The 17,039-nt window shown below is 36.9% G+C and overlaps 1 protein-coding gene across 11 annotated transcripts in view; it reads left to right on the top strand.

Annotated features, from left to right (window-relative positions):
- Window positions 1-17,039, top strand: part of SOX6 (SRY-box transcription factor 6) — a 375,549-nt gene that overhangs the window by 333,776 nt on the left and 24,734 nt on the right. For all 11 annotated transcript variants that reach the window (XM_039707456.1, XM_039707454.1, XM_039707455.1 and 8 more), the window contains one exon: window positions 7,661-7,769. In XM_039707456.1, coding sequence (XP_039563390.1) covers window positions 7,661-7,769 — 109 coding nt within the window. The remainder of the gene's footprint in view (window positions 1-7,660; window positions 7,770-17,039) is intronic.

The raw sequence follows: 17,039 nt of genomic DNA, 5'->3' as shown, positions 1-17,039 counted from the left end.
GCTATTTCCTAGTAGAAGTGGATGTCAATTGTAATTTGTGTTTATTTTTGTCTGTCTCTCAAAAATGCACATGTATGTGTTTAATTAGAAGAAAATGCTGGGGTTTTTTTTTAATGGTTGCATTCAGATTCCTTCTAATTACAAGGTAGATTATAGATTTGATCTATACCATTTACCAGTTCTTCCTTAAATTTAGCGATGTTACAAAAGAAAATTAACTCCTCTCCCTAGAAGACTCCCAGTTAATCATCTGTGGAGTTGGTCAGGAGGGAAGGGAGCAGCAGAGAGGACAAGGGAATTTCTCTTTGACTCAACAGTTGAACAGCTTGAACAGTCTGGGACATGAGATTTGATTACCTTAGCATGTGTTACTACAAATGTTATTAACAGTCATAAAATTATTCAGCTTTTTTAGAAACAAGTGGCAGACCAAGCTTTGGACTTTTTCTGACCCCTGGCGAAATCTCCAGCATTCATAGAGAATTATGCAGAGTGTAAAGCAGTGACTCCTTTTGTTTGCTTTTCATTTACCAGCTGCTAATTTAATTGATTGTCCCTTTGTTTTTCAAGGACTAATTTCTCCTCAGTCTGTGGTGGAATTTCAGAGTTTGTGTGATTTTTTTTTTCCTTTTACTCTTTACCTTTTAATCTTTACCTTTTGTGTAATTTTACTGTAGGCTGCAGCGTGAGTTTGCTGCTGAAACAAAGAGTTAATCACAATGGTCTCAGATGCTGCCATGCATCATGCCTTTGTACATGAATAAAAAGTTGGAAACCGCATGAAAGCAGTAGTTGGGTTACCACACAACTGGATATGCTTAAGTCTGAACGCTTCATAACTCTAACTACTGGGGACTTGCAAACTTATAAATAACCTTGCAATTGGTTAAAACCATATTAAAACCATATGAACAAAGACATAAAGCATTTGGTTAAGGGGGCTCAGTAAATGCAGTAATCCTGTTGAAAGTAATCTAACCAGGGCAGATCCATAGCTTAGGAGTGCCTGCAAAGCATGGCAATAGTTATGGAGATGGCAATATTTCATGTGCAGGAGGGCATAATATTCTCCTTAGGTGGAAATATTTGCTATCAGTTCTTTTCTTTTTCCCTTTTAAAAATAGTTTTGAATTGACAGACTTCCTACTAACAGCAGGTTTCCATGCACTGAAGTCTATAAACATCTTAGTATCTGCTCAATGTTCCTGATAATCAGAGAATTCATTTAAATCCTTCTTATTTGTGTTCAAGATCAAGATGGCTACTAGCTGAGAAGAAGCTCTTGGAATTCTTATCCTTAAAATCAGGCTTCCAAAATAATTAGCTGAAGACAGTGTTTACATGTTGGCTATATGCACTGGCATTTACTTATATGGGGATTTTTTTTTTTTCTTTAGCCCATTGGTTTCTAGACTAGATTTTTTTTCTAGACATTTTATATTTTGATGAAATTGCAATTCTCAATTTTGACTCGAGAACTTGGTTCTTAAAAGAAGTCTCCCAATGTGACAATCACTGTGAAATTCTGTTTCTGAGCAACTTTGGAGTATTTTCTGCTTGTGATGGTCCTGCCCATGTCACATTGTCACATGGAAGCCAGCTGAGGCTTGCCAGGAAGGCAAAGAAATTTTACTGTAAATTCCCTGTTATCTGCTTTTAACCTCTTACTTTTCAGTTATGCTTTAAGATGGAAGAATATATTTAAAAGGAGACCTAGTGGCTTCTCTCTCCCCACATCTTTTCAAGCAAGCTGTTTGCTTTGAGGCACTGCAATGTGATAGAATTCTGTAGTCTGTCGCAGGGATGCTGGTCCATGCTGTATGTTCAGCATGCAAAGATATTGCTGGAACAGTTTATGAACAGCATAGGGACCTCCAAAACCTGGAAGCAGCAGTATCTCAGGGTGAAAAATCACTCACTGTGCCCCTCTTGGTCCCTGAGATCATTGAATTCAGGAGTTTCACTTACAGAAAAAATAAAGAAAGGGCAGGTTGTGTCAACATCATAGGTGTCAGCATATCCTTCAGTCCTAAAACCTGCAAATCCTTGGAAAAGGTACACCTTGTATCTTGTAATATCTTATAATAACAGCATTCCTACAATAAGTTTGCCTGCTTCACTAATTTAATTTCTGGTTTTTGGAGCAGCTCCCAGTGCTATGATATTGAAAAGGAGTCCTAGGCATTCACCACAGTTCTGCAAAACCAAGGGCCATGCTTTAAATTGTAACAATAGTGCCACTATTGTGTTTATCTCCTCTGCCATCCAAAGAATTCCAGAAGTTGCATGCCTGCACACCAGTGGGATGATTGACATTGTTGTAATAAGGTTAATGTTTAAACTTCCCACCCATAATAACTAAAATATCCAGAGATAAGGCTGAAAGTCAATTTGTAATTATCCCTGCTGTGCCAAGACATTGCAAAAGATTCTAAGTGGAGGGTAATTTAACTTTTCAGTCCCAGCTGTTAAAAAGTAGTAAGAAGAAGGTGAAAAGCTTGGGGCATTTGTATCTTGAGTTTCCAGGGAGGAGAAAAAAAGGAGTTGTAATTCCTCCTCACTCAAACTGGGAATAATTTTCTCTGTGTTCTACTGAAAATGTCCTTTTTATGTTTTGAATACATTAAGTTGTTTGCTGGTTGTTTACTGTCCATGGTGCATGAAGGGAATAGATCATAGTTAGCAAATAAGCTACTAGAACATTTAGTATAGAATAATTCAATTGAAATACATTTCATACATAAAGACAACATGTGATAATTATTTTAGTTATTCTCACTAAAGCACTGCCCTCAGAAGAAATAATATCCCTTCAGTCATGTGTTCTGTGGCTTCTGTGAATGACCCATATTAATTCGATTTCTAGAAACTGCCTCTTTAAATTGATGTTGGGTAACTGCTTCCATGCTAGACTATTGAAATAAAGGTATTACATCATTGTCCAAACACGTCTGCTTCAATAAAAGTATTTGTTTGCAAAAAAAGATATATATTTTAAATCTTTTACACAACCATCAGTATGCATGCCATTTTCCATTTCAGGCTAAGCATACATTTCAGATGTGGAAAAAGCAAGCATGTTGAAATAATTTGAGGCATGGGTATAGTCAGATCAGTTTTGGTAATCCAGAAGGGAGGGGTGCCCAGTGTATTATTACGTTTCATATATTATTTTTCAAGAGATGGATGCAATCAGTCATTTTCTCGCATATGGTTTGAAAAAAAAATTGTCTCGCTGGCAAGTAAACTGTTATTTAAGTACACAATCCACAGTACTACAGAAACAGTTTTGCCAAACTTGTCCAAGTATTCTCACATCCTTAAAGATGGTATAAATATCATTTATGGCAAGCAGTTTACTTCAGACTATATGGAATGCCTTCCTGCTCCCCTGATCTAAGTGTCCCAGTTTGCATTATGGCCTTTATTGCTTCTGTTTGATGGAGTGATCAGTAAAAATTTAATGACACTATAAAATAATAAAAATGTCATTAATTTACCACGGATCCTGGATGCAGTGGTTGTAAAGTTACATTAATAAACAGAATATTTTTTACAACAAAAAGCATTGTTACGTGGGTACGTATAAATAACACACATAAATTTAAGAGCAATTTTACTGTTAGCACACACATTATTATGGAATAGCCAATAAGTGTATAAAACATAGTATATAAAATTTTATGAAAATATACTGTGCACATCAAAAATTCAGCTTTTATCTAAGTGCAGAGAAAAGCCATTATTGTGTGCTTACTGTTTCATTGCTGTTCTTTCACAAGATCACAATTTTATATTTGTTTCTAGTCATTTGAAGTTTGCAGCCTTTTCCGAGGCAGGGGCTAAGGCTTCCTTTTGCTTTACTCCCTGCTTCACTGAATCATTCTTTTTACCTTCCACACGTGAAGAAAGAATTGATACTTTCTGGCAGAACGTGACGGAAAAGTTGCTAATTTAATGCAAAGCTAAAAATAATGCCAAAGGGGTTGCAAGGCTTGCTTGGCGACACTGGAAATAAGGGATAACTATCTAGCAGTCTATCTGTCATCACTGGGGCTGCTCCATCACTGACTGTGATAATATGTGAATATGATGGATGCCACAGCCTTGTGGCTCATAACATTTAACATTCATCAGCTCTCACTAACGGGGGCTTTATAATTTAAATATCTTTATTTAATATGCAACATCTACCTCATACATCATAATTTCAAAGCACTTAGAGAACCAACAGTCCTGCAAGACAGTTGAGCAGACTTTAATTTTTTCAATAACTTTTACGTTTTCTGCATGTTTGTGACTGACAACGCATAAATAAGTGCCTAATCATATCACAGAATGGAAAATTAAGGTTTGGCTGCTAAGAAGGTTCTTTTTTCCTCTTCTTTTTCTCATTTGGAAGAAAGGATTATTTTTACTACGTGTTCAAAGTATAAAGAAGCACAAAGGATCTGATTTGTGCTAGGAAGTGCTTTCAGTTTCCTCATGCAAACTCCAACTGACTGTGTTGATCTTGTCATGAGCAAGGGTTGTCAGTGTCATATCCTAAAAATTTTTTGCTAAGATTTAAATGGAAAAACTGAAAGCAACTATACAGTATAAGCTCCAAAGCCAGCACAAAAATAAGAAAAAAAATCTGTCCAAAATAGGGGTCAAAAGTGCTTTCCACAGGGGAGAAAACACCTGCACTGTCCATAGCAGTGCACTTTATAACAAACTCACCCAAATTTTCTGCTAGTGGAGGTGAGGCAGGCAGCAATAGATGCAGTAGCTGATGTACATGTGTGCAGATGTAATGCATGTGTAGGTAACATTTTTCATGCAGTTATGTATAACCATTTATTTTTAATGAAGGGATGCCGGGTTTTTTTTAAATCTAGGAATATGAAGTAGAGAATCAATCTTCCTCTCAGTGATATTAGGGGAAATGTGTACTTTTAAAGGATTTTTAGTCTATTTTCTCTAGGATGAGTTCAAGATGGGGGCAGAGACAAATCCCACTGAAAAGGATTTGAGCTTAGTGGGAAAAGTTTCTTCTTTTAAAATAAATGTCATATGAATTTGTTGTGTTCCATGGAATTGTAAAGGCATCTACTAGATAAAAGCATTTTTAGTATTGAGGAAAATTTTCCTTATTTTTGAAAGTCCTCTGAATTTGTGGAAACCTGATGCAAATACTGACCATTTTTTAAATATCACTATGATGATTATTTTCAGTTAAAAAAGCAAGAAAAGGAATGAATTTAAAAGGCAATTCAAAGACCTAAATATATGTATCTTTGTTAAAGCATCTCATGAATTAGGAGGTGGTTATAAAATAACTATAAATACAGCTCCTTTGTTTGACAAGAGCAGGTATTTTTATGGCATAAGTGCTTTCATTTTAGTGATTCTGAACCTTATCATACAATTTTCCCTTTTCTCTTTCCATGTCAAAATATTGATGTTCTTACAGAAACTTTTTCTTTTTTCTTTTTTTTTTTTATTTTAGCTTTCCTTTTCCTTTTTTTTTTTTTTTTTTTTTTTTTTTTGTAAGAGAATATTTTCTGGTAAAATCAAAGAGAATGAATGACTAGAAAGATATTCCAAATGTGCATATTGATATGTAGCTGGATCTGTTGATTTTTATAGAAGAAAGGTATTTCTCCTTTTTCTGAAACACACTTAAAGGCTGCTCTTCCAAGAATACTGCAGGTGCTGTATTAAAATCCTTTAAAAAAAGCTTTTAGTGCAAATATTTTGAAAGAGAAAATAAATGTGCCAAAAGCTGTTTTCTTAGCACTGATCTTTGTTTTTATCTCAACTGCAAATCAGCCCTTTGCAATGGAACACAGTATTGTTGATAAACTTATTTTTCATTCTCTCTACCAGTAAGACAGATCCCATCCTGATGATTCAGGTGTATTGTTACGTTGCACAACATTTTTCAGCAAAATATTGGGCCTCTAATATTATAGTGCCTTTCTGCAGTCAAATTTTATTTATAATTATTTATTTTCTCTTGTGTTTCTTTGTGTATGTAAGCTCCTTCATCAACCATGGATTTTACAGAAGAAAACAAGTGAAATAATTAACCAAAGATAAAATGCAGAGTTATTTTTTCTGACAACTGGGAGATTCTGAGGAACTTTAAAAAATGCATTTAGTACCTGAAATGCCTCAGCTGCATGTTGTGGCAAATCCAGTGTCACACTGAGCTTTCTTTTCCTCTGCAAATTAAATAGAGAATAATTTTAAAAATCCGTGGCTGAAGGAACCAAAAGAATGAGGAATCAAGACATTCCTCCCTTTTCTTGATGGGGTTTCATGCTGAAACACAATGACAATAGAAAAATAATTATATTTGAAATCTGGAGTAGTAGGAGGTGGAGCAAATGAGGAGTCAAGGCTGTATTTTGTCCTGAAGAACATTTCCAAGTTTCTACCATCTTTTGGGAGAGACTCTCCCAATGTTTTCTCCTCATGTCTAGTATGCACAGCACAGAACTAGGTCATTGAACAATAGACTGAACAGCAGTCAGCACTCTACTTCTGCATAATGCATTAAGTATAACATGGAGAAACTGTTCGTGGAGCTGAAAGCTGGTATTTCACGTCTCTAAATTCAAGCTGACATGACATTTAATATTGTTTCATAGTAATGAACAACAAGGTCTCATTCATTCACAAGTACAACATAATGCCAAGTTTAATCTGAAGAGGTAACAACAAGGCAAGAGGGAAAACATGCTATGTTCCTTCAAATGAGAGCGCTAAATTAATGATAACCATTGAACACTCTGCCACTGATACACAGCACTACAGAGACCACTATTGAGAGACACAATTACACTGCCTTTAGACTGCCCTTGTCCAGGAGTGAGTGAGGAACTGGGTTCACGTATAAAATACCTTTCAGTTTCCACTTTCTGGTTCCAGGTTTCCTATGGAGGTCTCCTGCTCTCAAAAGCTTTCTGTTTTTCTGGGAGGTGGGCATTCTTTTTCCTTTTTTTTTCTCTTTTTTTTTCCGTTATTGTCTTCTTAAGTTCCCTGTTCACTGAGGTGCAGCTTAAATTTCTAGACAAAATAATATTGGTTCTGTCCTCTATTATTCCTTCTTTCAAATATTTGTCTTTGAAAAATCTCTGCATAAAATTCAGACTTGTGTTTTCACAGAGGTATGAATGCAAACTTAAATCTCAGAGTGGGAAAAAAGTGCTTTTTTCTCATTAAAATACCAGTGCATTTTAATACAAACTCTTCTTTCAGCTTCTGAATTTTCATGTTTCCCAAATGCCGATTGTCTTTTTCAGTTTAAGTTGGAAAATAAGTGGAAAGGCAAAGTGAGCAGCATCGATCAGCACTGTGTGCTGCCAAGAGTGTTTTGTATTTGCATGTACAATCGTTTATGCATTATGGCACTGCAGATCAAAATAATCTCAAAGTTTCTGTATATGTTTCACATTTAAAACTGATTTTCATAAATGCAAACATTCAGAATCTGTAAAAAAAAAAAAAAAAGAAGAAAAAAATTGTCCCTGAGCTAAAATTCTAATTAGATGCATTCATTATTTGTTCAGATTTAAAAAATAAGGCATGTATCGATGCATACCCATATGCACTGGCATATAATGAGAACTATCCTATATGGAACATTAAGATTCCTTCTGTTCTTTTCCAGGAAAGAACAAGGTTTGAAAATTTAGGCCCACAGTTAACAGGGAAACCCAATGAAGATGGAAAAATTGGCCCTGGTGTCATCGATCTTACAAGGCCAGAAGATGCAGAAGGTGAGTTGCAATTTTGACCATGGGTTATTGAACACTGCACCACAGGATGATGTGGCTGAAATCTGCCAGTGTCATGAGTACTGCCTGTGCTACATTGAAGGGTAACACTTGATAGATTTCTCTCCCAATTTGTGAGATTTCAGTAAGTCCATAACAATGTGTGGAGACATGAAAAGGACTGTGCAGCCCTTTTAGCCCTTCTGCAACACAACTGCCTTTCCCCCAAGCAGCTGCTAAATAAGTGTTTACATTTTATACTCCTACTAAAATTTTAGGAGATATTGAGAAAATTATCTCAGGAAGGATATATATTGCCCATTTTTTTAGTGTTTAGCAGCTTTGAAGAAGGTTAGAGCATTTTCAGAAATCTACACATCGTGCACCACCTATTCAAGATTTAGCAAGCAGAATTCTATTCATAGGCAGCTATCAAATGATAATGGAAAAATACTTCACATTTTCTGTATGAAAAGATCTTTTTCATTATGTAAGCCTTCAGTGCACTCATTTCAGCGAGGGTTTTATGTATATATCTATATGTTTCAAGACCCAGGTGGAAGTCAGTGTTTATCAGGACTGAGCTGAGTCTCTAGCAGGATTACCATGCATGCTCTGGAAGTGGCTGTGACTGGGATTCTCTCTATCCTATGGCACATGTACGTATGTAGGAGCCCTACCTTGTTGGAAGGTATACTCCTACTAAAATTTTAGGAGATATTGAGAAAATTATCTCAGGAAGGATATATATTGCCCATTTTTTTAGTGTTTAGCAGCTTTGAAGAAGGTTAGAGCATTTTCAGAAATCTACCCATCGTGCACCACCTATTCAAGATTTAGCAAGCAGAATTCTATTCATAGGCAGCTATCAAATGATAATGGAAAAATACTTCACATTTTCTGTATGAAAAGATCTTTTTCATTATGTAAGCCTTCAGTGCACTCATTTCAGCGAGGGTTTTATGTATATATCTATATGTTTCAAGACCCAGGTGGAAGTCAGTGTTTATCAGGACTGAGCTGAGTCTCTAGCAGGATTACCATGCATGCTCTGGAAGTGGCTGTGACTGGGATTCTCTCTATCCTATGGCACATGTATGTATGTAGGAGCCCTACCTTGTTGGAAGATGAATGTACTATTCAGATAGAATATTATGCAGGATTTTGCCCCCTCAATTTACTTCTGTTTGAGAATAATTTTGCCCTTTTTAAACTGGAGGAGTTTTAGTTATGGCTTTAGAAGCTTAAAACACCTCTGAATTTTTCCATGAACATCTGACAAATCCAGTCTGCTTTTTTCTTGGGTCAAAAGAATAGGACCAGTAAACTTTAGGGAGCTATTATTTATGAGCTTCAATTATTCATCCTTAATACAGTTTTATTAGCCACTGTTTTATCATCTGTAAACAGAAAAATAACAAAAAGCATGTAGGCAAAAAATAATGTTCAGACAGGTGTTTTCCAACAATTTTTTTTTTAAAGGAATCAGGAGATACATGGACTTTCCAAAGCACTTTTTGTCCAATAAGTTATTTATAAAGTGCTTTCTAAAGAAGCAGTCATCCAGCAGCAATATTTCATATTTCAAAATGTTGAAGGATATTTTTTTTTTGGTCAGTTTGGGTGAAAAGTTGCAAGGGGATGCTTACAGATACTCAGTGACTGGTTTAGATGACATCAGGCCTCTGACCCCATTGTTGGTTTAGCTAATTTCCTTCAATTCATCCATTCTCTTCCTAGTGCCCTTAATTTAGTGTCTTGATACCCCTCATGGCACTGGCAGCCTCCCCTGTTACTGGATAGTGCAGAGAGGAGCTTTGCCATGTGTAACCCAAGCTGCAGTGATGTGTGCCAGTTTAAGGACGGTGTGCATGTCTTTCTAGAGCTGCTGGGGGGGCACTTTGAGGCATGGTGCCTTGCCACATTAGAAATCTGAGTTCATGAATGGATTCAGATTTCCAGAATTTGTTTAGCAGCCAAGAGGTATCTCTGGAAAAGAGATGCTGGGTGCATGGCACTGCTGATCTGAAAAAAAACATTGGCAGGAGTTCTAAACTGAGCTGCTTATTTGTCCTTCTCATTGAAGACAAGGTGAATTTAGATGTTAGCTGGATGAAAGAAAAATACATTCAAAACATAACCTGAGTTTTGCCCGTTATATTTGGCAAGCAGACTAAGAGATGGCACTTCTAGCCTAACATAATTTACAGTGGAAGTGCACTGCAGACAGTGCTGCTGAAATATATAGCAGTTAAACTGTGGTCTCTGATATCCTGTGCCATGCTATAGATTCTGCCCAGATTCTAACTATTGTGAAACTATTACAAACCTTTCTAGGTTTGTCAAAGTTTTTTCTATGCGTTCCTATTATTTTGTGCTTCCAAACTTCAGTCCTGGGTTACTATGAAACTTGAAAGATTTTCCTTTAGAAGCATAGAATCATTTAGTTTGGAAAAGACCCTTAGGGTCATCAACTCCAACCTAGCATTGCCAGGTCCACCATGAATCCATGTCCCAGAGTGCTACATCTTTTAAATAACTTTTAAAAGGGGTAGTGACTCAGACACTTCCCTGGGCAGCATGTTCCAGTGCTTGACAACTCTTTTGGTGAAGAAATATTTCCTTTATATCAAATCTAAACCTTCCCTGGCACGACTTGAGGCCATTTCCTCTTGTCCTATTGCTTCTTCCTTGCAAAAAAAAAATAAAAATACTGACCCCCAGCTCTCTGCAGCCTTCTTTCATCTTGTTGTAGAGAGTGATAAGGTCCTCCTGAGCCTCCTTTCCTCCAGGCTAAACACCCTCAGCTCCGTTAGCCTCTCCTCATCACACTTGTGCTCCGGACCTTTCACCAGCTTGGTTTCTCTTCTTTCACCTCCTCTAAGAATGCCTTGTTGCATTTCATTGTGGTGCCACAGTCACAATCTCAGCTGAATGTCAAAGGTTCCTAATAGGCACAGTCATGTTCTTCAAAGGCTTCATGTGTTTCACACCTTCCTTTCTGTATTGTCATTTTTACTTTAAATCTTTTTTCCCCTTTTGTTAGATATTATTTGAATGCAGGGTGCTGTACAAATCTTTAGCTAACACTTCTGTGGTTTATGTGTGCTTTTACACATAGAAAACACGGAATACAGATTTCTGAGGTGACATATTGATGGCCAACTTTTGATGCCCTGCCTTTTCTTGTCAGAAATACACCCAGATCTCTGAGGTCCAGGTGCAGTTTTGACAGAGTGAGTGGATGGATGTTAGATCTGCCAGGTGGTTTTACTCTCATCACCAGACTTCAGAGTTATGAAATTCACTACATTTAGGGAAGATACTAACAATTTGCAGAGTGTTCTTTTAAAAGGGTGGTGGAGGCAGGTGTAAGGGGGGGTGTGCAGTGGTGTAGCAGATTTTTTCCTGAGCTAAGGATTCTAAATTTAGTCCCACTGCTGCCTATAAACAAGGAGAAATGGAGTTTGGGTTGTATTCTAATCCCCCCAGTGGTCTAGAGCAAAGGGGCTGTGGAAGTGCAGTTCCACTCCCTGCCTACCTGCACACCTGAATTTCCATAGGAAACCAAAGTGTGCAGAGACAACGGTGCATGTCTGTCCATCCCAGCAGGCATTTGAGACAGACCAGGTCTGGGAAGTGCTCCTAATTCCCATAGTTTTGACACAACATTTAAAGTTCATGTAATTTGTTATAAGACATATCAGCAGACTTCTGTTTGTGGAATGTTTTTGTAACAGTATCCAGCAATGATTTCTCTCTACTCCTTACATCTTTTTTATAACATATGGCTGTGATCTGAGTCTGACATGATCAGAGTCAAGTTTTCCTGTAATTTTAGGAGTGCTTGTGGTACTGGCTCATTGACCAAAAGCTGAAGCTACAGGTATTTTTTTTTGTCATGAATTATAAGTATTGAAATTCTTTAAACTTAGAAATTAGACAAATGTGAAGTAATATGCAATGGGGTTTTTTTGCTCATTGTTCCTGCCCAGTGTGTTGAAACCCTTTTAAGATTAATTAAGATTAATTAAAGGCAAGATTTAATTAATGGTAGCCGAAAGTATGGTTGTACTTTCAGAGATACAAAGTTGCCTTCAAAGTTTGTGTTGCTCATAATGAGCTGACAGACATCTGAATGGAGGCCTGAAAATCATTAGCAAGAGTTTTATATTAAACATGACATAAACCAATATTTCTATTACTTCCTTAGCCACTAGCAGGACTGAGCTAACTATATTAAAAATCATGCTCAAACTGTATTTAAAACATTGCCACTGACTGTGGCACCATTGATGAATAATCCGCAGCTGTTGGGCTTGTATCATTACCTGAAATCCCAGTTGCCATGTTAAAATATGTGACACATTTGTAGTTAGCAAAATTCAAAAACAAGATTTGAAAGCCTCATAAACATTTGGTGACTGGTATCCAAAATTATAAACAACAGCCAATTAGAGAACTAAACAAGGATTTTTTTTCCCCCTGAAATATTAACACTTTAAAGGAAACATAATTCTTTCTATAGGCGGCTGCATAATTTTGTACATTTGATGTTGTCAGTGCTGAAATATACCTGACAGGGATGGACACACCAAGACAGCTTTGAATGCAGCTAAAGCTAAACCCTCTCTTGAGAATGACTGACATATATCAGCTGACATCAGAGTATAGAGTCAGGAGATATAGGTAAGCCCTGATTCAATTTCAGGTCAGAAAACCTATGTAATACTAAAATATTTAGCATACTAAATACTAAAGTATCTAGTTCTCAGTTATTGAGAATATTGGATGATGTGAATGAGATTTTTGGTTCGTGTTCTAGAAATAGATTTTCCTTTCACAGATGCTCACTTTTGGGTGATGGTGCTGCTTCTTTTGAATTGTAAAATGTGCTCAATGTTAATGGATCCTTCTGGTTTTGTGGATGTGGTCAAATTGTTGGAAATTTGTAGGAAGCATGTTAAGATTTTGTTTTCTAGTAGATAGAAATCTGCAGGGTAGACCTAACCTTTCTGTTGACAGTTACTGATTTTACCTTAGCTCAGGTTGCATTGTGGTTTCCTTCAGCAGTTGTATTCAGGGATTCAAATTCCATCAAGGCCTGATCTTCATTTCTACCAAAGGATTGGATCTATTAAAATGTAAATCTCTTGATTGGATCCTAGGCTCAGAGCAAAAACATCTGAATGTTATTGTTTTGCCCCTATCTCACGGTGAGGTTTTGTAAAAGAGAAAAAACTTATCTGTAGTTGGTTTTCCTTAGTGAAAATAAGATGCATTGAAAAACTAAATTAATTTTTCGAAAGCAAATAGAAGTAGATGAAAATGCCTTATTAGTACTTAACATTTAGTTCCATGTTCATTCAAGTTGATATTTTAGAATCAGGGGCTTGTGAATTAAATATTTGGCCTCACAGTTTGCCATTTGGGAAAACATACAAAAAGAGTTCTGGGTCCTGTTTTGATGTTTTCGTTCACATTTTTCACACTGTAGTTTTCTTGATTCTGTAAACCTTGTGTTTAGCACGTGCTGCTGCTTTCTTTGATACTGTTCTACCAGTGCGTGCTAAGCATGTACCTGAAAGGTGGGTGCATGTCTGCTAGTTTAAATGGAAACAGTTTTAAATAATATGGTGAGATCTGTCTCTCTACTTTGTCTGTATCTGTGTATTCATCTGTCCTTGTGTTAGACTAATGAGACTTTTCAAAGTCTCTCGGAGGATAACTTTTGCTATGAAACCTAGCTGTAAAGTCAGTTCTTAGTGTCCTCAGCATGGGATTGGCATCGCCCCATCTCCTTAAATTCATTGATTTAGTGTCTGAGTCCTTAGTGCCTGTGTTCTCCCTTGCAGTGCTTGCTGTCTCTTCAACTTGACAATTCCTTGGGTTAAAGACTGTGTTTTTCTACGTATCAAACCATGGCCTGAGATTACACAGATTTAAGCTTTATCTGTGTGTTCTTGGTATCTTTCAACCATGCTCCATGTAAACTAAAATTGCAAGCCAGTTGCAAGCTGAATAGCAATTGGTAATTGATTGGTTCCAGTAGCAAGGCCTAGCTTAATGTTGTCAATTCTAGTTCAGTTTTTGAACCTCAGTCCAGGCTTGGAGGAGAACAAGCTGACCTCATCTTTTAGAAGAACATATTCCAGTTCACCAGTAAACTTAAGAACCCAGTTTTGCAGCATTTCAGATGATGGGTTTGTTGTCCAACATACAAAGTCAATGAATAGCCCAAGATTCCCTTTAGTTAACAGTCAATAGTCTTTCTTTTCCTGTACAGGGAATTAGTTCTTCCCATTCATATTTGGCTTGAGCTAGCCATGTTGCAAGGAATGTTGTAGCAAAATGGGAGATTATACTTGTCAAAAAGCAAGGGAAATTAAATGGTAGGGAAAGAAATGGTGTTAGGCCCCATGAAGTATTTAACCAGTTGCCAGAACATGGTAAAAAAAAAGAGTAGTGGTAATTGCATCAGTGGCAGTGAGTGTGGAGTCATGTGAAGGAGAGGAATGATGTAAGTGAGGAAGGACAGGGAGGAAGGAACATGTGAGAAACATGAGAAAACTGAGATACAAGAGGAGCACAAGGCTGATCTCTAAGGCTGAGGAAAAAACTGCCATCAATTTCCCACTCCCTCCCTGGAAAGAGGGTAGACATCATGCCCAGTGTTTTGCACACCTATTAGGTGTATTATTAAAGGAGCACCTCTACCTTATGCTCAAAACCTCAACAACCTCATAAACACCCAACAGCAAATAATTGCTTATACAAAAGGGTGAGGGCTTCTTCCCTACTTCAAAAAAGATTGGCTTTGAGCAGCTGAAGAGGCAGGTGAAAGGGAACCTACATTTACAGGCAGATCAACTTTGGCAGGCTGCCAGGACGATCCAAACCTGTGAGGTAACTTGTTTAACACCCTCTTGTGCAGAAGTGTAAACAGCAGGTAGCACAGGCAGGGTAAAGCATCACCTACTTTTGTGACAGTGCTTCGTAAATACCAGAGGAAAGAATTCCTCTCCACGCCAGAATTTGTCGCACATAAATATTTGTAATAGTTGCTATGGCAGTTGAGAGGAGAAAGATGAAAATCAGAAAACAGTGAAAGCTGTCTGAAAACAAAGAAATGTATCCAGAGAGTAAGCTCAAGTACTGGAATTTTTATTGCCCTGAATTCTTGTTATAGGCCTTTGATTGCAAAAACACCACTGCAAAACAAAAAAAAAACCCAAACCCCAAACCACCCAAATCCAAAAACTGTACCTTTATATTTGAAGATAAAATATATCTTTATATTAATATATCTTACATTAATAACCCCAGATGCTAAAATGTGGCCTTCATTAATTGTAGTTGCCATTTTTAACATCCATGAATCTGATTGTGCCTTATTCTTGAGCGATATCCTTAAATTTTCCAGAATAACTCATAGCAGATAGGAATCTGGGATGAAGTTCTTGGGCATGGTATTTAGTTGTGTTGGATGAGATTCTGTGCTTTAGTGCTGGAGTAACTCAACACCTGCAGATGGGATAGGAATAAGATGTCTTTAAGAACACCCCATCACTTTTCTGATGGCAAACACTTCATGCATCCCATTGTTGCCAGCATCCCCATAACATTTTAGAAGGGGAACTGAAAAACCTGTGCTGGGAGTGTATGGGCTGATCTTTCCATAGCATTGAAAATTATTCCCCTCAAGACACTAATATTTAACATATAGTATGCTTCTCATTTTCAGAATAACGAATCTGGGTGTCCTTCACAACTGTTAACTTTTGATTTTCAGCTGTCTTAGGTATTTTTTTCCCTACTGTTAAATATGAGGCTTTCTTGTCTGACATTTCCAAGCTACAGTAATTGATTCTTATAGAATAGTATCTTTATTTAAAAAAAATACACTTAAGATTTTTGATATTGTACAATTGACCACTTTTACAATGCCCTAAGTTTTACATAGGGACACCTATTAGCACACTTATAACTAAGAGATTTTCACAATTTCCATTATATAGTAAAACATTATTTTCAGGAATTTAGAAGGTGGCTGTAAAAAGCAACTGTGGGCTGCAGTTTTACACGGAAAATCTTCACCCATGAGAAAATTATTGTCACAAATGCTGAAAGCATCAGTCAGTATGCATAGCTATTTTTAGGTGGACTGACTGAAAAATTAAATATAGCAATTCAGTGGTTTAAAACATTTTTTCACACTCATGTACAGCCACCAGGTGTAAAACACCCCATGGTCCTGATTCTCTGAGGGTTTCTTGGTAGTGCTCCAATATGACAAAAGAAGCTTGAAGCTCCACAAAATGGTGTAAAATTTCCAGGCACAATTGAATTTTCTGTTGATGGAGAAAGCCACCCTTATATCATACTGAAGGAGGGAGGAATCTTGCCCTTCTTCCTTAAATCCTTGAGCACAGGGAGTGGAGCAGAAATATGAATACACTAAGGAAAGAACATCATATATTCTGGCTAAGCACTAGCAATTGGTACAGATTCAAACAAGCCCTCTTTGTACAACTGTCTATTTTTCTTAGTCTAAAATGTGAACAGTTTTCTCCTTCAGGAGTCTCAATATCTCAAAAATAGAAAAGTGTTTAGGATCATTTGCCTTTCTCCCATGTACATATGCAAAGTGTTTAAGCAAGTGCCTAATGAAGAACTTGGTAGCAAGGGAAAAATATTTCCTTAATTTGTACAATGATTTAATTTCACAGGATCAGTGGTCCAAAGAGAGTGTAGTGTGAGCATTGCAGCATCTTCATAAATGCTGCAAATAACAAATGATTGTGTTTTCAATTTGGAAGGGGTGGTTTGACAGGAATTGAAAAAAAGGAATTATTTGTAAATTTTCAAGTAAGCCTCTATTTCATAGTAAACACTGTATTTTTTTATCCAAACCAGGTAACTGTGGTAACATATTAAGACATGCCATTACTATATTTATAAAAACATCTTCCTGGTTTTGTTTACACATCCCAAATGCCCAGGGGTACCTTACTTGAAAAATTAGCCTGAAGAACAGCTCCTGTTAACATGCTGTTTTTGCTTCTTTCTCTTCATGTTATATTATTTGCTAGTTACATTATCAGTTGTTGTAATATCAGCACCCCATGTAAAAGGCAAGAAGAAATGATACAAAGAATGGTGTTGTATCATTCAGAAAGTGACAAATTATTGAAGATGGATGCAGGAAATGGGTCACTAAAGCAGTGGCTGCAACACATTTTAAAATCTTTTGCTGAGTATTCTGCATTTCTT

This window comes from Passer montanus, unplaced genomic scaffold (assembly GCF_014805655.1).
Source record: "Passer montanus isolate IOZ18808 unplaced genomic scaffold, ASM1480565v1 scaffold2, whole genome shotgun sequence".
Taxonomy (NCBI): Eukaryota; Metazoa; Chordata; class Aves; order Passeriformes; family Passeridae; genus Passer; species Passer montanus.
This window is presented reverse-complemented; position numbering and strand designations above follow the sequence as displayed.